The 22,578-nt window shown below is 38.2% G+C and overlaps 1 protein-coding gene across 1 annotated transcript; it reads left to right on the top strand.

Annotated features, from left to right (window-relative positions):
* Positions 1–4,741: 4,741 nt before the first annotated feature.
* LOC148735345 (uncharacterized) lies at positions 4,742–13,899 on the top strand. The gene is made up of 6 exons (XM_088752942.1): positions 4,742–4,777; positions 8,058–8,187; positions 8,326–8,406; positions 9,496–9,584; positions 10,898–11,117; positions 13,865–13,899. The coding sequence occupies exons 1-6, from the start codon at positions 4,742–4,744 to the stop codon at positions 13,897–13,899; spliced, it is 591 nt and encodes a 196-aa protein (XP_088609068.1).
* Positions 13,900–22,578: the final 8,679 nt, after the last annotated feature.

The raw sequence follows: 22,578 nt of genomic DNA, 5'->3' as shown, positions 1-22,578 counted from the left end.
CGAGAGCAGCAGCAGGTATATTCAATAAATCAAAAATTGCAGTAACCTGCTGTTCGCAAAACCCCCTTAAAACTATTTACACTTGTACTTCTTTTTTCACAGTGCTTGACGACCCTTCGGCGGCGATGAAATCATCTAGTTCTCGATTCTAGTCATCTTCTTGTGCTCGTCTTTCTCAGTTAGTCGCTTGTCTTCCTCCAAAGTCTCCAGGAAACCAACTTGAAAGTTTGGGATGTCTGCTTCTGATTTTTGTTCTTTTACTTCGTTTGCGTACTTATCCTTTAAATTTTCAGTGCTTTGAAGTTAACCGCACTGATTTAAATGATTCACTTTTAATGTGATTCAGAAAACACTTACAAAAAAGATCTTTTGAAACAAAAAAATTAACGAATCGAAATCGACTTCTCTTAAAGGGAAGACCGCCTTTAACCCTTTTTTTCTCATCATCGAATTAATATTTGCTTCAACTTCCCATAATTTTAATTATGCAAGTGTAAATCCTGTAGAGTTTATTTCTAAAACGTTACTTGTTTTTATTTTTTATATTTAATGTCTAGATCAACAAAATCTTTGCTTATCTTTATATCTGATCTTTTCCATTGCATTCCCCAAACGCAGCTGTGAACCTCTTGGGAGCTTCATACTTTGTTTCGTTTCTTCCTCGTTTCTGTGATTACGGGCTCATTGGTACATACGCTACACCGAACGTCATCAAGTGATTCGCATGGACCTACATATATAAATCTAAGAAGCCTTTTACTGATAACGATCGGCTATAGATCCTCATCTATTGCACTTATAAAAGCGCACTTCACTCCTAGATTCTTCTTTTTTTTTTTTTGACATCTCATCATCAAACCTATAGGCTTAATTTCTGCTTATCGCGAGACACCCAAGCTAACCTCCAAGCCTGGCTTTCAAAGTGTGGACTCGTCTATTTCAATTAGAAAGATTTCAACAATACTGAATTAAAAAGAAAACGCACGTTTAAACAACAGCAAATAGTTATTGAAAATTAATGAAAATCTTCGTGCAAACGAGGCCAGGTGGTGAATCTTTAGAAAACGAAGTCATCGTGCAGAAGAGCTGATTCCTTTCTAACCTCCACCCTTTCCTAATTTTCTCACTCTGTCACAACCAATTAAATCAAAGTTATGATACGTTTGATCAATGGCTCCACGGACGTTAAATTACCCACAAAAGCACTCGATTAATTTCATTTTCCTTGTTTTCGTGCCTATTCTACCCTGAGCCCTCAGGTTGGTCTTATGCGGAATTAAATGCCTGTTGTTACAATTGATGACATCTCTTCTGAACAAATGTATCCAATTTTTTGGGGAAAGAAGCCAATTCCCCCGACTGCAAAAGGAAAACTAACAAATAAATATCCTGACGCAAATGTGGAATGGGACAAAATTTGCCATCTACGATCTTGTACTATGCTGGATTCAAAGACCAGGGAATTTCGACACAAAATTTTGAATGGCATAGTCTTTACAAATGAAAAACTTTAACTTAGGCTTAGAGGTAATCCTAGTCACGTTGAAACATGAAAGGAGTCTTATATAACTCATGCGAGTCATGATCAGTATTGAACAAGGCTTCATTTTAATTAATAACCTTATATAATCGCATAATAAGGTTAACATTACATATACATTCTCCTTCCACTGAACTTCACTTGTTACTTAAGATAATTATAAACACTTCGTTAGAAGGAAAATGATAATAATGTACTAGAATGTTTTTACATAATTTAAATGGGAACTTTTCAATTTATTTCCATAAAGACGAGACAGCGAGTGCTAAAAATACAACTGTAGGATCATTTACTTAAACCACTATTGTAAAACTAGCTAGAGATTAAATTTAGGTAGAATTTCAAATACATTACTATGTACTCCTTAACAATTTTTCTGCAGTCACATGACAAAACCATAATTTATGCCAAATTTTATTTACTCTTCATATTTTACTTGATATTACAGTAAACAACTTAACACTATACAAATTGTAATTCTTCAAAATATAAAAGGCTTGTAAGTTAAACTGACGGTCACTATGAGGTAAATGCAAACGGGGAATTTCGGCAGTGTGCTTATTATTACTTTTGAATCAAGTACAAAAAAATTTACATCTTAAATGTTAAAAGATCAATACCACTTACGGTTTCATCTTAAATTATCCGAAAAAATAATGCTCGGTCAATTTAACCTAAAGGTTTCTAAATTTATACAATTGAAAACCTCCATTCAAGTCCCGATTCCAGTTCCGATCAAACTCAGTTGAGGAAAGAAGACCTCACTCTACAAAAACAGCGTTGCAATGGGAAAAAATCGCACAAGACCACGGAACTAACGCGTAGTAAAAGGAAACAGCACATGATAAATAAATTAATTAATGAATAAATAATAAATAATTTAGCAACGGACATTCCTCTGGGGGGCTCTTCTTGTCCACCGTATCCAGATCGAATTGGAATTTGCAATGTTGGTTTCTGCGGGGATCATGGACAGACTAGGGTTAAAGACACTGACATATGCAGCAGAGGTTACCGAGTTAAATAGAAAAATCTAAATTTCCAGGTAAAGGAAAATCACGAAACGCAAATGGTTGAAAGAGATAAAAGTTCAGTTAAAAATAGGTTATCAAAAAACAACAGGTTGAAACACGAGTTGAAAATGACCTTTTGGAACGCCGGTATATTAGACGTCCACTCGATCCAAACACCGACCGGTGTCTTCTCATTCAAAAAGATCCGTCATTAGTTTTTCTTTATGATTTTACAATATTTACAACATACCCAAACGATACGCACGACGACTTTGCAAAAAGTTTTTAAATTTTTAATCGAATCCTGATAGGTTTTGAATTTTGCGTATCATTGATAAAACCAGGTTTGCGAACGAAATCCAAGATCTGAAAGTTATTTATGGAGTACATATATCTTATTAGACGTTTTGTTGTGTAGTATCGCTGAGTATTTTTACGAGTAATATAATTTATTACACGACTCGGGCAGTCAGAGGGCCAATGACTAAAATCAACCAATCAAAATGCTCTATTGCCGGTCAATATTCTCTAAGTATTGGACCGGGCACTGTCCCGAATGGTCCCGAATGATACCGCACTTGTGTCCCTTTGAACTTCAGACGTATAATAAATCTCTTATTAACCAAGCTTGCTCAGGACCGTACTGGAAGAATATCGGCCCTCGGTCTTTTTTTTATGGACCTCGCTGCGCTCGGTCCGTACTGTCAAGACCCCGGGCCGATATTTTCCCGCTACGGCCCTCGCGCTTGGTTAATAAGATATATATATATATCTAACTATATAATATTCCACGCAGAATATTATATAGTCGTCGTTTAATAAATTATGTGACTGGCTTTTGATTCGAAGGTCCAAGGAATATTCAATAAGTTGGTGATCTGAGTTAAAAATATCCTGAAATCCTTTAACATTAGAAATCTTGTCTGGAATATTTGTGAGCAGTAAATCCAAGAGATTATCATTCCTGGTTGGGAAATCGATAACTTGCCAAAGAAAATGATTCTTAATTGCCCTAGTAAAGAGGGTGTACATCTGACAATCGATAGAGGCAGTTACGGTAGCCCAGTCGACATTCGGTAGGTTGAAATCACCGACAATCAAAAGTCGATCAAATTTAGCCTTGGAGGCTTGGTCCAGAGATTTCATAAATTCTTTCAAATAGAAATAATGAGAAGAAGGAGGGCGGTAGAAAACTGCCATTAATAACTTTTTCGTGCATGACGGGCAAAGCTCGCAAACAACAATTTCAGCTCAGGTTTCGATGTCAAGCCTTCTAACACGTGGCACTGTATTACGAACTGCTAGCAGGACGCCTCCTCCACGTTTGTTATTATGCTCAAATCTGTCTCTTCTATGAATAGTGACGTTCATGTTAGGCAAGCTTAAGATCTCGCAGATGTTGATGTCCGGTATTAGCCATGTCTCGGTGGTAGCCAACACATCCATGTTTGTAGCGAGGACTTGTAGCTCGTCGATCTTGTTGACAATACTTGGAGCGTTCATATAGAGACAATTGATATTTAACTGTGGTTTACCTTTTGACATGAGTTTTTAATATTGGTCGTTGCTTCTGTAGTGGGACCAGGATTTGGATGGATTAAGCCCACTAATTTAAGCCTTGGTAAGTTAAAAGAGCAGCACGAGTTGTTATAAAACGGTGTGCGGCTGCGATTAGATGATGTAGTTGTAAACAGCGTCTTAGTCGTCTAACGAACAATTCCAAGAACCGAATTTGTCCACGGACAGTAATTGCCAGTCGAAAAATCCAAACAAAGCCCACTACCGGTTTCTGCAAAATTTGGGATGTCTTTTAGCGTGTATAAGTCGGATGAACACAACAAATAGACTAGGAAAATAACGAAATTTAACAAAATTGGATAATAATTCGCTTTTATTCTCAAAGCACTGACACAATACAGTTTGCCATTATGTCTTTTCATGACGAAACTACCAAAAATACGTTACTTCATAGTCTAACAAATGAACTTGTTGGTAAATGATAAAAGCAAATTTTGTCAGGCCATACAGCCTGTTTACATAAACGGTGTCAGAATGAAATTGGTAACTCGAGTAGCAGCCTCCATGGGCTGATGTCCTGTTTGCATAACGAGGAAGACTACAGCAGTGAAACGATTTTAACTATGTGCAAAACTCTGGGTTCATTCATCGTGGCAGCTTAAAGATAACGATGGCAAAGTTTCTGTTACTTTTCACCGCGCTCCAGGTATGTCCCTTGCGAGTTCTTTAAGGACACGTCTGTATCTGTGTAGAATTGTTAAAGTAAACATGATAACGGTCACCAGAAGATCCTTTAAACTATCTCTCTCGATTCATTCTTAACAGGAATCGTCCTTGTCACTGAAAGTTTCGTAAATCGTTTCTGTTTTCAATTGTGATGATTTTTTGCGCGTCTGTTATCTTACTGAGTTCTACTGATACAATAGAATGGGAAACCTGTTAGAAGGAGGGCTTCTTCGCCAATTTTATTCTAGGCACGGACGTTATTTTATCTGCGTGATACAATAATAAAACAACTCGTAAGATTAATCATGCTGTTATGAAACTCAAAACAAAGTTCTTCCTAAACGTTGTATCATAGGAGCTATTAAAAAAGACCTAAAAAGAGTTTTGAGAAATTTCCCCCAGTTCCGTGTTTTTGACTTTTCGCCGTTATCCCTATACAGAAAATCTACTTTAACTAAGAGAAAAATAGAGAAGAAGAAAAACCTGATTACAGAATCCTTTGAATGACCAAGTCAGTGATGATCGTGGACTTTATTCTCCTTTGTATGAGTGGAAGTCTTTAGGAGACTTTATCGCAGACTCTAAATATTAAACTGCAATGTGGCAAAATTTTGTAATCCTGTCCACCAGAAAGCGTTCTTTCTTCGTAATATTTTGTAAAGGACAAAAAAGGGTCGAGGAAAAGCGGATTATATTAACATGTGTTTATAGATGACCAATGCTCCAACAGAAATGCTTTTCCCATCTGTTTGTGTTTTTCGATTCCTTGTTTTTGGATGACAGTGCTCCACAAACAGGAACGGTTTTCCCATCTGAATTGGTCGACTCCATGTTTACCAAACTCTTGCCTTAGAGCCGATAACTTCGCGTTCAAGAGAACTGTTTATTTTACAAAACAAGTCATCAGTAAAACAACTAATTACCTTGCTGCCAATATTTTGCTAATTCTACCCACTATGACATCTCGTCTGATAAAAACTCGTTTCAATTAACTTATTCACAAAACTACAGCTCACCTCCTTAATCATCTTTCAAGAATGCAGGATATTTTCGCTCATCATTTGCCCTCGATGTTATTGGCACCTTATCAGTGACGGCACAAACCCCTCAACACGTTTTTCACTTGACAAGTTTAATTACCCGAAAATGAAGAAGTTCTATGAATATTGATTACTGTTTAAGAAAAAAGCAGAATTTACGATACTAGAAAGCTCAATTAATTCAGCGTGGATTTTCTATTTCGAGTCAAAGGTGCTTCCCTCGAAATAGATCTAAAGTTATGTACTGACTGCAAAAGAAATCCTAATGTTCATGTTCAGACAAAAGTTGTTGAAGACTAGGGAGTTCGATCATATTACTCCGACTTTAATTGATCTGCATTGGCTTCCCATCAGGCATCGTATTGTTTTTAAGACTCTTCTTTTAGTATATAAATATCTTAGTGGTAAGGCCCGGTCGTATTTGTCTGAACTTTTAACTTATCGTAGGAGCTCTTATTCTTTGCGGTCTGTTAGTAATGGCGACCTTGTAGAGCCATCTTCAAAATGCGATCTTATGGAGATCGATCGTTTGCGGTAGTGCTCCTAGATTGTGGAACTCTTTGCCTCTTTCAATATGTAGGAATTCTTCTGTTGACATTTTTAAAAGCGTTTTGAAAACTTATCTTTTTAAAATGGTTGTTAGTGAATGTTAGTAAATATAGTTTGTTCATAATTTATTTTTATTTGTTGTAAAGCGCCACGGCAATTTAGTGGAGTTGTGCGCTATAGAAATACTCTTTATTATTATGATTATGATTGTTATTATGATTATTATTATTATTATTATTATTATTATTATAGTTTTTGACAGGAATGATGGCTGTTATCAGGTCTACTCGTCTTCCGACCATCTATGTCCAGTGCGTTGTAAAGAGCGACAGCTTAATTTATTACAAATGCTATGGTCTGTTATTACAAAATGCAGAAAAGTGTTATAAATATAAAAAGTGCTACAGGTATCACAAAGTGCGATAATTTTATTACAAAGTGCAACAGGTATACACTTTGTATATTCATAATGTTAGTAAATATAGTTTGTTTATAGAAGGTTACAGAAGTGGGAAGAAGTGGAGGTGAGGTTATATTGGTTTGTTATCAAAAGGAGAAGTAAAGGAGTGGAAACTGATTTTGTGAGAACGTATCATTTATAAGGTCACACTGTTTATTAAAGTCTAGTTTATCGCTGTGCATGTGTGATCCTATTTCTGCAAACGCAGGTGTAGGAATGTCGCAATTCAAAGTTCTGACGAGGACATCGATGCTCTGAATTTCGACATCAGACACGTATAACTGTGATTCCAATGCAATTTATAGCGGATTAATAATCTGATGTCAAACACGTCAAACTAATATAAAAGCAAGAAAACCTAGACTAAGCGACATCACACGGAACTATGTTAGAACAATAATTATTACATAACAATACGAGAAAAGACAAGTGCACAAAAACCTAACAATAATCGATCAAAGAATAAAGCGAAAACAACAAGGGGAGAAAAAAAAATGCTTACCGATTGTCCTCTCTGTACGCTTGAATAGAAGTCGCAAATGAACGCAGTAATTAACTTCGCAGATAATTCTTTCGCATTAACTCTCTCTCAAGCAACAACGCACGTGGTACTATAATGGTATTTTTGATCTTACGCGTCACTAATGTCTAAACAAACTTAATCTTTAACTTAACAACAGTTACAGTTTCAATATTTCCCGCCATGATTGTCGCTTCAAAAATATAGTACAGTGTACTACAGCATTGTCAAGAGCATTTGACTGGGTTAAAAGGTGAGCTTCCCTCTATTCCCCCCCTTATGAAACCCTCCTTCAGGAATTCAAATTACTCAGGGAGCATGTTTAAAAAACTGACCCAAAATACTTACCCTGCGAACTCAACCACAATTATTTACCAAATTCCCAAATTGGAGGGTAATGGTGTGGATATCATTTACTCAACCTGAATAACTAGAAGGAACAAACATCCTTTATCTCGGACAAATGTGAAAGTAAAACAAGTGAAAATTTCACTGCACGATGCCTATTCCCGTTTAGAAATGTCCGTCTCGTTTTTTGAAATAAAAGGTCCGGATGTTCTTTCTTAAGTGCCTTTTAGATACCAGGAGTTACTTCATCATTGTTTGATGTTCCTCGTTTCTAAAAAATGCGGTTAAACATTGAAACAAATTAATGTTTCTCGAAAGTTTACAGTTTTGTTATCCACCTTAGAAAGAGAGTTTAGGAACTGTCAAACCAACCGGTGTTGTTATTTTTGTGTTTTCCTTTAAAGGCCACCTGGTTCATCCAAGTAACAGTAGCGAAATAGGAACGTATTTTGTTCCACTTCAACTACTTGGAGGTGAACAGTACTTGGTTGAACACCCCGAGATAACCAATCAAGGATTGCAAAAAGCAAAATTCACATGCGTGCTCCACACTCAGATGCAATACTTCAATGTTTAAAATTTATTTATTCATTAATGTTATTCTATGTCAGGTTCGTGCATAGAAAATCCTGGAGATGTTGCTGGCGGAGGAGCCATAGAACTTGTGGCTGAGAAGGGAGAAATTATTATAGGTGAGAAGATTGAAGTTTCTTTCGGTGTTCGATTTTTAGCATTAAATTGTCCGATGAGTCTATTGGTCTTGTGCCAAACCAATTGTAGTGGGTATACACAGGCAGTGATAACGCTTATTTTCTCTTCAGGAGCATTATGATTTTTCAGTCTAATGTACAAAGGAGCAAGCGTATTACCTTATTATGGGAAATTAACAATGAACTTTATTAACGCGATTTTACAAAATTCGCGTTAATTTAATATATCTTGATTAATGTCGATGTAAATTTAATGCACGCTATTTTACAACATTGTTATTTTAAAGCACCTTTATTTCCTAAAAGCTAACTACTGTAAATGCTTCTTTTTCTCCATGAGACATGTGTATGTTGAGATTTTGTAAGTGCTGCAAGTTTGTGTTACTGCAACAAATTGCGGTTTGGTTTCCGTCAATCAAAGGAGTGAGCAGTTCTTGGTGATTTCACGGAGGCTTTGAAAGATCTTTTGAGTTGATAGGGTCTAGTTAAGCTTCAAAACCAAATTTTCGGCCTTAGCAAAAACTTAGAAACATCTGTGGACTTGTCTTGGAAGGTTTTATTGACAGAGGCCAAAACGCAGTTTGGCGTTCAGAACTATAAAGTGCGAGTTTGCAGAATTATTAAAATCGCAGTAAATAAAGCAAGATGCTTATCAAAACATTCGTGTTAATTTAATGCATGTAAACCTAATTTTTGAAAAATTCGCGTTAATTTGGTGTAACCTAAATTTTCTTCGCGTTGTCAACGTGCATTGTTAATTTCCTATAATAAGGTAGTCAAGAAGAATAACTCGTGAAATGTGTTAGGACCCTTCGTAAAGTTAAAGCAAAGAATTTGAGGAAAACGAGAAAGTGTTCTTTATCACTGAGAATGTACGTCCATCTAGAATATAACCAAGTATACTTCATTGAAAAAATTTTGAAGGTGTTAGAAAATAGTAGAGAAACTTACTGTTTACAGTTTAAAAGGCTGCTATGAGATAAATTTACTTTTAAATCATTACACTGTAGAAAACAAAATGAATTCTTTTTCTTCTCTGAACATCTCTCACCTAAATTGTGACATCTGTAGGCGCCTCAATCAGAGCCTCAGCTCAAACAGACAGCACAGGACAATGTACTGGTGGATCAGGAGGTCGCATTCGCCTTAAGGCTGGGAAGGTTAGTAGCTTTGTTGAATTCCGTAGAAAGCAAATCCGATTGAGATAAATCTCTTCGAACGAGGTTTCTCGTGCCAGTTTTGTCTTGTTTTGTAAATAACCCCTGTTTAATCGGCTTTTTCATACTTAAATTCTGAAGAGCTAGAACAGTATTTCGTAAATTGTCCCCATTTTTCAAGTCAGAGTTATACGCAGGCGTAGCAGATCTTTGAGTTTCTTTTTGTTTCTCAGAGGTAGTGCCACATTTGGTGCTCTTGCAAACTTGTCTTGACTTTTCCCGCAACGACTTCAACATGTAAACAATTGAGCACAAATTGTCGTGTTTTCACTGTGAACAACTTTCACAATTGTCAAGTCACATTTAATGTGACTTGACAATTGTCAAGGGGTAAAACCTTGACAATTTAATCAGGGGTAAAACAGTTCTCCAAAGGTTGTAAATCATATTATTAAATCGCTCGCAGTGTAGGCAAGATGAGGCGAATCCTGTGTTGTGATTGACTACCCGAGCGGCAAGATGGACCCATCTTGAACAATTTCGGCGATGGAAACGCAAAACGCAGCAAACGATAGCCAAAACAAAGAAAACAAACGACTCTCGTGAGTTTATTGTGCTACAAACACAGTTGGCTTGTTTCCCGGTTCTCGAGGTAAACAAGTCATTTCTTAATTCTTAAAAAAGCCAAATCTTTTTGCAATATAATAAGTCCTTTATAAACCAAGCTTGTTCGTTAAGATAGCTGGATATTAGCCTCGTTCTTTTTTCGTATTTTTATGGACTTCGACTTCGTCTCAGTTAACAAAAATGCAAAACGCTTGGTTAATAACGCATATATATTACTCACCTAGGCCCATGGAGATAAAAAACACATTTCGAAAAAAGGTTATATAAGGGACTTCTGAAATTTGCTTTTAAGTGCAGCTTTTAATCTTACATATTTCACCTTGTCAGAACATTTTAGTCTTGATTGGTTGAAATCATCGGCCAGAATGCAACGGCATCATACGTAAATTATTCAAAATTGAAGAAGCGCCAAAGGTGAAGGTGACCTGGCTCTGAATTATGGGCCAAAACTGTCTTACTGGGATTCGTGAGACTCGGTTAACTGAGTTTTAGTGGGGTAACCCTAAACTCTCACGCATGGAATTTTTGAAATAAAATTTATTTATTTATCAAATTTTCACAAAAGAAAATTTTCTCCATCCGAAGTGAGACTATTATATTAATCACAGCGACACATTTGTTGCCGGTCGTTAATTTCACCTAAGCACTGAAGAGCTTTTAGGGAAACTATCTCCACACTATACTTGCAGGTGACAATACAGGAGAGAGGAAAACTAATTGGGGATGGAGGAAGAGGACAAGATCTTAACCCAAATAATAGTAACTACCCTTTGGCAGGCGGAGCGGGAGGATTCATTCAGATAATAGCTCCTGAAGGAGAGATTGCTTCTGGGACTTTATCGTTGAAACATGGTGAAAGTGACTGGTTTTGTAACAAACCAGCCGAGGATGGCTTTTTTCTTCTTAAAGGTAACGATTTGGCAATTGTTACACTACTTCATTTTCCTCATGTCCATAAAAGCTTTCCTTCTGTAATGCAAATAAGGCAAAATTGTTTGTCCGCCTTTGCGCGTTATAGGTAGAAATTTAGGAACGTATATATGCCAAACTGAAATTCTGCTGTTTGGAGGATAACTTCAACCATATAGTTTATTAACTGCATGTTTTCCTTTTAATACTGGTGTTCTTTAGGGTAGGAAAATTTAGATATGTTTTTTGCTTACCAGCTAGCTGTGGGCGGTTTTTATGGAAGAGCTGTAAATATACCATAATCACTTTGAATGCTTGAGCTCCATTTATTATTACAAAAGACATCGTTAGCAACATATAGTTATAGAGTGAGCTTAGACTCAGGCTTATATTAAAAAAATGGCTGATTCAGATAGGGGAACTTGCTTTTCTCTCAGCTAATATCACGGGAGGAACTTTTAATAACACCAAACTTTATTAATGGCCTTCAAGACCCTGCTACACAGCAGCTAGTGTTACTTCAACTCCTTTTGTAACCCCATCAACAGGTAAGTCTGTGTTGTATTGGCAATATGTGGGAATGAACTATTTCTAGTTTAGGGTTAAGGGAGGTCTTTCATTAAAGGTATAAATTTCAATCTATAAATATCGTGATTTATCCAGTTCTTTTCCCTTTTTTCTGTTTCATAACTGTCCTTGACCGTAAGCGAATCCCTTCTAGCGGACAATCCCTCTTCGCTCCACAGCCTGTTGTCATAAATGTTAAGCTGCTAGCACTTGTTTTTATGTTACTGCAAGCTTGCTTTTGGGATACAGTGACGAGCACATCTGAATTGATTTGCATTTTTTCTTTTAAAAGCTTCAGGATTAGACAACATTTTTTTGTTTGTTTTCAGTCCGGGGGCTTTAATTTCATCAAAATATAACGTTTCTGCAATAAATTTCAATTTTCGACCTTGTGCTTTGGATCAATGGACACGCTCTCGATTAATCAACAGAGTTTAGTTTCACCTTAGTCACTATTTTTTTTTTCTCATTTCGTGAGCGGGTAGTATTCTACAAGATTCTGCGATCTGATTGGTTCTTCTAGTAGCCTACTGCCATCCGGCCCGCTTTTGGCAAGCGGTATCCGTTTCGCGCTGAGTCACTTTGGAGAACATCTCTAGCATCGTATGATGCACGATCCTCGCAGTAGATATCGCTATTTAAGCAATAGCGAAAATCAGACCTGAAAAAAATCAGGCCTGTACGGGATTCGAACCACTGACCTCTGCGATACTAGTGCAGCGCTCCACCAATTGAGCCAACAAGCCAACTGGGAGCAGGCCGTTAAGATGATTCGTAATAAACCCGTCAAAGTGATAAATCAGATACAGTGAAATATATGAAGTTCATATATTTTGAACTGCGGTATTAGATACGTATGATGCACGATCCTCGCAGTAGATAGCGCTATTTAAGCAATAGCGAAAATCAGACCGGAAAAAAATCGCTATCTACTGCGAGGATCGTGTATCATACGTATCTAATACCGCAGTTCAAAATATATGAACTTCATATATTTCATTGTATCTGATTTATCACTTTGACGGGTTTATTACGAATCAACTTAACGGCCTGCTCCCAGTTGGCTTGTTGGCTCAATTGGTGGAGCGCTGCACTAGTATCGCAGAGGTCAGTGGTTCGAATCCCGTACAGGCCTGATTTTTTTCTTTTTGTTTTTTTTGTTCAGGTCTGATTTTCGCTATTGCTTAAATAGCGCTATCTACTGCGAGGATCATGCATCATATGTATCTAATACCGCAGTTCAAAATATATGAACTTCATATATTTCATTGTATATGATCTCCAGCATCGTTGCAATTTTCATGAATAACATCTGTTTTCTTTATCATATACTCTCTTTAAAAATTGTTCAGTTTAAGGAGGATCTTTCCATCATTAAACTCGTTATTGTAGCCCTAAATAGTTTGAGTTCTTTTTGGCAAGCATTTTGTTAAGTGAAATAGTAAAATTGTTACAGTAACTGATTACCGGCAGAAAGATAATAACTTCGCTATTTCCACGAAACACAATTTATTTAACTGTGAACAACGGGAGATAACTAAACACGAGCTAGCGACTACTCTTGGAAGAATCCAACTGTGTACTTCTCTACGCTTATCTCACCACAAGCAAAGTACTGTCCTTCTCTTTGGCGAAATCTCCTGAAGACTTCCTTCGCAGTATCGCACTCCACGGTGAAAAACTCTGGACTTGACAGCAGAATGTCAGTCTCACATCCGAACGGGAAAATCCCTTCACTTGTCACTTGTCACACAATATCACCTAAAGATCACAAACAGGGAACGAAGTCCCAAATCACAACAACAACCTGACTAGCGAGCTAAAGTCTAGAAGTTTCCAAAAGTAACTATTTATAAACCATTACAATAGTAACTATTTATAACTATTACAATAAACTCTATTTTTAAACTGATGAGTCACAGTTCTAGAAAATTCTTGAAACAACATATTGCGTGACATTGACTTTCGCGAACTTTCCAGACAATTCCGATCCTTGTAACACTCCCCCTCTTCAAAAAAAAAAGAAAGTTTGTAAAACTTTCTTTGATATATCCTCACACTCCCACTCTTGAAAGACAGTCAGCAATCACGTTATCCTTTCCTTTTATGCGTGTTATATCCAAGTCGTACTCTTGAAGCATGAAAATCCACCTCAGCAATCGTTGATTCTTGTCCTTTAGCTTGTGAAGAAAAACAAGAGGATTATCATCACTGAAAACTTTGATCAGTAGACTCGAAGAAGTGACGTAAACTTCGAAATGCTGGAGGGCTAACACTAATGCCAAACATTCTTTCTCAACGGTAGAGTAATTTCTCTGGCTTTTACTAAATTGTTTGGAGAAGTAGCAAACAGGATGATCTACGCCATCTTTATCAACTTGTTAAAGCACAGCACCAGCAGCAACATCACTTGCGTCTACAGCTAACTTGAACGGGGCATTGAAATCGGGAGCTGCCAACACTGGGGCGCTGTTCAGTAACGCTTTTAGTTCTTGAAATGCTTTGTGACATGCGTCGCACCACACAAACGTTTCTCTGATGTTTAGTAATCGAGCCAGAGGTTCAGCGACTGCAGAGAAGTTTGGGCAAAAGTTTCTATAATATCCTGCCATTCCGAGAAAACGCATAGGTTGTTTCTTGTTTTCTGGTCGCGGAAATTTAGAAATAACACTGATCTTGACATCGACTGGTTTTACTTTCCCTTGTCCAACCACGTGCTCCAAGTAAGTTACTTGTGCTTGCGCAAATTCACTCTTGGCGAGGTTAACAGTGAGCTTTGCTTCAGTTAGTCTCTCAAAAAACTTTCGGATGATTTGCATATGTTCCTCCCAGGTATCACTGTAGATAATAACATCATCGATGTACGCTTCGCATCCGTGAAGGCCAGCAATAACTTTATTGATAAGGCACTGAAAAGTGGCTGGTGAGTTCTTCATACCAAAAGGCATAACCTGATATTGGTACAGTCCATCCGGGGTTACAAAAGCTGAAATCTCTTTTGCTCGTTCAGTGAGCGGAACTTGCCAAAAACCCTTAAGTAAGTCAAACTTGGTGACGTATCTTGTATTTCCCACTTTGTCAATACAGTCATCCATGCGTGGTATTGGAAAAGTGTCTGATTTACTAACACTGTTCACTTTTCGGTAGTCCGTACACATTCTGTAACTACCGTCTGGCTTTGGCACCAAAATGCAAGGTGAACTCCAGCTGCTGTGACTTGGCTCAATGAAATCGTTCTTCAATAAAAATTGTATTTCTTCTTTGAAATATTTCTCCTTGATAGGATTCAGCCTGCAGGGATGCTGTTTCACAGGGGAAGCATTACCATCTACATCCACATCGTGGTAAATCTGTTCTGTCCTCGTTGGTACATCGGGAAACAGGTGCTTGAACTCCTGGAGAAGATCCGTGAGATCCTGACTGTGTATTGAAGACAGATGGGACAACTTGGAGTCCAAATCCCGCAGGACATTAGAGTTGGAAAGCTTTGCTGTGGCCAGTGGACTTAACTTATTATTAAGGTCTCTTCTTAAAGTTTCTTCTGGCTCAAAACTAACCACATTAAGACTAACTGGGTGTATCTTTAGGCTAATGTCTCTTTCAATATAAGGCTTTATCATATTCACATGACACAACTTCGTTTGCTTACGCCTATCAGGCGTTTCTAGAACGTAATTGACACTACTTAGTTTCTCCTTAATTACATAAGGCCCAAAATACCTAGCCTGTCAAGGGTTACCAGGAACTGGTAACAACGCTAAAACCTTTTGACCTGGGTCAAAACTACGCTCAGAAGTGTTTATATCATACCTCTCTTTCATAGACTTCTGAGACAACTTAAAATTAGCCCTGGCTAATTCGCAAGCTCTATTAAGCTTAGTTCGAAAATCTGAGACATACTGCAATAGATTAATAGAATGGCGTTCACTAGATAAGAATTTCTCTTTGGGAAGTTTAAGAAGTCCCCTCACAGTGTGGCCAAAAACAAGCTCAAATGGGCTAAAGCCCAGAGACACCTGAACCGACTCTCGAGCAGCAAATAACAGCAATCTCTCTCCGTCTCGAAACAGTAGATCTTCATCATGTTCTTCAGCGTCTTATGCCATCTCTCGAGAGCTCGTTGACTTTCTGGATGATAAGCAAAAGATTTGTATCGTCTGATTCCCAATTCATTCATGACTTGCTGAAATATGCCTGCCATAAAATTTGAACCTTGGTCTGACTGGATTGAGTTAGGAAGACCAACCAGCGAGAAGAACTTGGTTAAGGCTTTAACAATGGTCTTTGTCTTGATATTTCTCAAGGGTATTGCTTCGGGAAAGCTGGTAGATGCACATATGATTGTCAGCAGGTATTGGTTTCCAGATTTCGTCTTTGGTAATGGACCAACGCAATCAACAATAATATGGCTAAAGGGCTCCTTGATTGCTGGGATTGGCAGTAGTGGTGCCTTTGGTATGGTTTGATTTGGTTTCCCTACTACTTGACAAGCGTGACATGATCTGCAAAACTCAGCTACATCCCTCCTTAAATTTGGCCAATAGAAGTGGCTCAAAATTCTCTGTTGGGTCTTGTTGACGCCCATGTGACCGGCCAAGGGGGTTTCATGTGCCATGCTGAGAATTTCTGGTGTGTAGGCTTTCGGCACAACTACCTGGTACTTGAGAGCCCATTCATCGCCAGCTGGAACATCTGGTGGTTTCCATTTTCTCATCAAAACTCCGTTTTTTGTGAAGAAACAAACGGGATTCTGTGAAACTTCATTTTCAGTAACTGCCCTCTGGAATAATGGGAAGATCTCTGGATCTCTATGTTGCTCAGCTATGAGGTGTGATCTGGAACTCAGTTCAGCATCCTTCCTCAAATTTCTGATATCATCATCATCTTCTAATGACTTTGTTCTAGACACATTCTTTGGGACAGCTTCTTCGAAAACTTTGCTGATGAAGGTATCTGCTATATCAACAACTTTATCTTCATCACTTAATTCCTTCTTACTCATAGCACGGGTTACAGCACACGCAGGATACAAATTTGGAATCTCTTTCTCTACTGGGTCAGGCAGCTGCTCTACACAAGGCACATCAGTTACATTAGGATTGATGACCACTTTATCTCCAACCAAATCATTTCCGAGAAGAAGTTGAATTCCCTCGAAAGGTAACGATGACCCAAGTCCGACGTTAACAGGACCAGACACCAGATTTGATGACAAATACACAGTGTGCAGTGGTACTGGCGAGTATTCTAAGGAGTTTACTCCTTTAATGAGGACGCTTTCTCTGGTAGATGACTTCTCAGGAAAGGGCAAGGTTTCCGCCAATAGCAGAGACTGAGAAGCTCCAGTATCTCGAAGAATTTTAGCTGAGACTGCATCAGACAAATCACTGGAGAGCGCCACTGAACCTTCATGAATAAAGGGCTCAAACATCTCCATAACAGGTCTTGGAGTGGAACTGACTTCTTGGCAATAGGGTTCTTCTTTAGGAATTCCGATTTTGAAATCTTCTCTAGTCACGGGTGTCAGACGTGAGGCAGCAATAAAACCAGTAGGCTTGGAATCTGTATGAATCTTGTTGTCTTATCGTTTTCAACTTTTCAAGACATTCTGACATCAAATGTCCCTCTCTCCTGCAGTAATAACACGTTATCGACTTAAAAGGTTTTCTTGCCACCGCTGGCTTGTTCTGGATAAATGACGTGGAACTGGGGCGCGAACTGCTACGATACGTCTGCCTTTGGTTTGGGTTCTCCTTCTGATGGTTTCTCGACGCGGTTGGCAAGTTCTGGCCGCGAGAAGACGGTTAATTTCTACAAGCGGTTATTTTCTTGTGCTCTTCGGATCTGGATGCGACCTTCCCTCGTTCTGTCTGGTCTTATCGATCATATTTTTTGCATATTTACACACGGGAATTTTAGTTTTCGGTCCATCCATCGGCAAGTACTTGAGCTTTTGGCAGGCTTTCGCTTTCCAGCTGGAGATAACTCTTGGCAAAGTGAAAGCTCGACCAATAAAGGAACTGGCTGAAGTCATCCCAATTTTCGGACACGTTTTGGTGGTTTCGCTTCTTTTTAGCATTACCATGAACTTTTTTGTTTCCACTTTAAATGATGTCCTCGCTGAAGCCAAGACTGCGGTGATGGGTAAGGAAACTGAAGAGGTGATGACTGCTGGGCAGCCTGTGAACATAATTGTTGAAAAGGCTGACGGAGGTAACCTTACATCAGAGAAAGAGGATAACGGGAGGAAAGGAGAGGAAATCCGAGGAGAAGAGACAACCAAAAAAGAGAGTCGCGCAATATTATTTGATAAAATCAGCAAGTGTCTCAAACCTAAGGCTTTCTTTGATGAAATCAGTGAGCAGCTGAAGACCATTGATACCCTTGAGCTGCCCATACTTCGTTTAAAGGTAGATGAGGTTTTCAGACGTATCGAAAACGCCATTGCTGATGAAATAGATACTAGAGAGCCATCGACAGTCAATCAGAAGGGGAAAAGGAGAGTACGTTTTGGAAACAGCATTACAATACCGTTTACGTAGCACCGTTATCGTTTTCCACATTAGGAGAAATTCTAAGAATACAATTTTGAGATAGTGTGGCATTGTTTGTTCTGTATTAGAAGTATAATGCTTTGATAAAGTTTTGATCAGGTTAGGATCTTGATCTGATTAAGAGAAACCACTCTCGGCGATTAATTGTGTCATTTTTCGTTCATGTCGCTTGTTGCGTGAACTTTTTCAAATGCGTTTGCATAATTGAGATTAAGCACTGCGAACATTTTACTTGGCACTAATCTGATATCGATTGTAAAAAAGCGTAATTGGTTTTGATATTTCATCAACCCTTAAGCTACTTCGGAAGGACAATCTGCCTGTAAATGCGCTGGAAATTATTGAATACAGTAAGTTTGGATAACACAAACAATGTGGGAAAAAATTAAGTTATGGGGACTCCCCTCTTCAGTTTTTATGAATACTTTATAATTTATCCTAAGCATTCTGAGGCAGACTCCTCCTCTAAACTGAGGACTATCATTTAGCCGGGAATTAAAGATTATCTACTCTGATCTAAGTTTATTGAGATGAAATCGAAGAAAGGAATCCCATGGCTTATTTTCCGTATCATATTTCTATGATGTTGTTAGTAAATCACATCACAGTAAGATCATAGCTCATGTATTACTGAGTCTGGGAGATAGATAGGTAGATAGCTTTATCAGGAAGTAAAATCATTGCAGCCCCTGGGCCGGCTGAAATACGACTTACTTTACAATGGGAATAAATTATCTCTTTCTCTAAGATAACTACAATAAAAGCCGCAAAATGTAATCTACAATAAAATACAATAAGAGAAGTATCAAAACCAAAATACAAATATATTAAGATGGCTACTACTAATTAAAACTGTTCGCCATGATAAATGTGTTTTTGAACCTATTTGTCTTACAAATCGGTAGCTTGAAGTATCTCTGGCTGCGGGTGCGATAGGTGGACTCGTTGCGTGGAGGCAGCAGATCATGGAGCTTGTGGTTTTCGTCCCTTACAATCTGATCAAATAGAGCATCGCACAAGATCTCCTCCCTCTCGTACAGTGACGCAATGTCAAGAGCTACCAGAGCCTCAGCGTAGGATAAGTCAGGTTGAATCATTCGCAACGCGCGTTTTTGCAACCTTTCCATTTCATTAGACAGATATTGCGGCAAAGGATGATGAAAAACTGGGCACGCATATTCTAATACAGGGCGTATACATGTTGTATAGAAAAGTAGCATATCCTCAGATGGAACTTTAGCGCGCTTTAGCTGTTTTAGGAAGTACAGACGCTTCGCAGCCTTTTTGCATATAGATTCTACAGGTGCGTTCCACCTGAGGTTGTCCGAGACTATCACTCCTAACAACCTTGCGGATAAAACAACTTCGATTTGCTTGTCATTGATAGTAATATGATCAAACAGACTACCTGATCTGGAAAATGATATTCTCAGTTCTTTACATTTAGACTCATTGAATTGGAAACCATCAACTTTTGATTGTCTTACAAGTTCATTTACACGTAATTGCATGTAGCTAGACTCATTCTTCAATACTGATTCGACAAGAGTGGTGTCATTAACGTATTTCCAAATAATTGTGTCTGCTAGAGAAAGATCATTTATCATGATAAGGAACAGCCAGGGGCCCAATTTCGTCCCCTGTGGCACCCCTGCAGGAACAGCTTCCCACTCCGAGAAGCAATCGCGGCTCAGTTTTATCCTTTGCTTACGGTTCGTTAAAAAGCCCATGATCCAGCACAAAATCGACCTTGGAATATCGTAGGAGGAAGCTTCCGCGCCAGAACATGATGGTCAATCAGATCAAATGCCTTCCGGAAGTCAAAGAGTACAACTCTCGTAGTCGATCCATTTCAATCCGTCGACTTCGCCCAAGAGTGAATCATACTAATTAATGCATGCGTGGAGCTGGATTTAGGCACCGTTCCAAATTGCTGTGGGTCGATCTTTGAGAGGACAGCGGGCTTAACATAAGTGTCGACAACATACTCCTCCTCTATCTTTGACACGATTGGAGTCAGGGAGATGGGTCGAAGGTGTTTGTTTATGTCCTGCACGGGTCTTTGCTTGGGCACAGGAATTTTGGTAAGTTTCAAATTTGACCAATCTATGATAGATTTAACCCACAAACTACGTACAGCTAAACTCAAGAAAACACCAAGAATAAGGATTGATGACAGAAATAGAAAATTCATAGATTACTTTCCATAAGCGTGGCTTAGTATGAATGTAACTTAATATATGTAACTTAAAAGTTGCTGAATAGAGCATGATTTTTCCATCTTAATATTAGTAACTAAGAATGTATAAGGTAGGCTGGTCCACCTAATTGAAGATGTAAATATGTTTCTGTGTTATCTTGGATCAGCGGAGAGTAGAATTTTGATTTTCACTCAGTATTTAGCAGAATTTATTTCTTTGTGGAGACGGAGTGCAACTTTGCTTGAACATCACCAACTTGTAGAAAGGTTGACTGAGAAGTCTTGATTAGTGATATATTAAAGTCCAATCTGCGGTTTGTAAGGAAGTTATCCAACGTTTGAGCCCAATAATTTGTTATGTGTCAATTTAATAAGATTTGGTAGTATTTTGAAACCAAAACAAACAGTAATCCTTGACGATTGTAAATATTTTGTTCGCCTTGGGAATATCTTAATATTTAGAATAAATTGCCCTTATAATGCTCTGAGGAAGAAATTCGTTGACTGATCATATTTGACAGTAGTTAACTGTTTGACAGCTACAGCACTTTGGTGTTAGAGGACACAGTTCAACTTGGTTCAGAAATTATTTAACTACTCGTTCGCAGAGGGTTCAATATGGAAAAGAATTATCATCTAGCCTTCCTGTAGACTTTGGCGTTCCGCAAGGTTCCTTATTAGGACCATTACTATTTGTTATTTACATAAATGATCTGCCTAAGTGTCTGATGCACTCTGAAATTAGCATGTACGCCGACGATACAGTCATCTACTACTCTGGGTCCCATGTCAACGCCATCAGGGAAAATCTACAAGTAGATCTCAAACGAGCTGAGCACTGGCTGACGAGTAACAGACTAATATTAAATCAGAGCAAACGAAAGGACTACTTTTTGGGACAAGGCAATTACTGTAAAACTCATCAGAATTTGTACTGCAGATCCAAGGAAAGGACATAGAGAGAGTGACGAAGGTTAATTATCTCGGGGTTTTGCTCGACGAGCAGCTTCACTGGAAAGATCATATTGACTCGATTTTTAACAAAGTCAACAAGCGACAGGGAATCTTAGCCCGAATAAGATCTTGCCTTACTCTTAAAGCAGCAAATTGTGTCTACAGTACTCTTATAGAGCCAATCTTGTGTTATACGGACACCGTGTGGGGTGAATTGTCAGCCACCTCCAGCAAAACCCTACAACAGTTACAAAATCGCGCTGCCCGTATCGTTTTAAGGCGTGACTCTTTTAAAGACACTTTTAATGTTTTAGGGTGGGCTGAGCTAGAAACAAAACGGAAAAGACACAAATGTGCCTTAGTATTTAAATGCCTAAATAATCTAGTACCTGAATATTTGAGTGACTATTTCACTAGAAATTGTAATGTACATAGCTATAATACTCGCAGGAGAACAGATTTGCACCTGCCCAAACCGAAACTAAGCCTTGCAAAACGAACTTTAAGGTATTCGGGCTCAGCTCTTTTTAACCTTTTACCTCGTTGTATTCAAAACGCCGAGTCACTTTCTTCCTTCAAAGTTTTAATTAATAGCAACAAATTTTAAAATTTTATAGACACTATATTCTAGTAAACTGTTGCATGTTTGTTTATACCTTTACTTATAAATTATTTTTTGTATTTTTAAATTTTATCCTGTAATTTCAGCTTTCAAGATGTCTTGTTTTCTTAACTATTGTAACTTTTTACTCCAGGGCCCCTCCGGATATCAGCCTCGTTGTTGAATGGGCCACCCTGGCTAAATAAAGTCTACCTACCTACCTACCTGCCATATACTGTTTGTAAATCCGGGCTATGAAGAGATAAATCTATAGAGAACAGTGCACCATTTTTTAAACCTCTGTACTAGTTTTAATTATATAATAATAAGTATTTTTCTTTTCTTGGATTTGTAATGAGCAGAACTTAGAAGAAAAGGATAATTTTTCGTCTCGTCTTGAGCGAGATTCATAGAAAATATTCCGAGTGCTCAAGTCCTCAACCTTCTGTTGCCCTGAACGGTGACCAACCTTGTAAAACTACCACTTCAAATCAAAACTTCTTCACGGAGGCTTCGAGAAAACTGCCCAATATGTTTTATATAGTGTTTAATGCAACATTAAGAAAAAAAAGAAAATTGTAAAAA

The sequence above is a fragment of the Stylophora pistillata genome, chromosome 3 (genome assembly GCF_964205215.1).
Source record: "Stylophora pistillata chromosome 3, jaStyPist1.2, whole genome shotgun sequence".
Lineage (NCBI taxonomy): Eukaryota > Metazoa > Cnidaria > Anthozoa > Scleractinia > Pocilloporidae > Stylophora > Stylophora pistillata.
Note: the sequence above shows the minus strand (reverse complement) of the source record. Positions and strands in the feature narration are given on the sequence as shown.

Coding starts and splice junctions, on each gene's coding strand:
- LOC148735345 (XM_088752942.1), top strand. CDS start 4,742: ATGGCAAAGTTTCTGTTACTTTTCACCGCGCTCCAG. Junction 4,778..8,057: donor TACTTTTCACCGCGCTCCAG/GTATGTCCCTTG, acceptor TATCCACCTTAG/AAAGAGAGTTTAGGAACTGT. Junction 8,407..9,495: donor GAAGGGAGAAATTATTATAG/GTGAGAAGATTG, acceptor TGACATCTGTAG/GCGCCTCAATCAGAGCCTCA.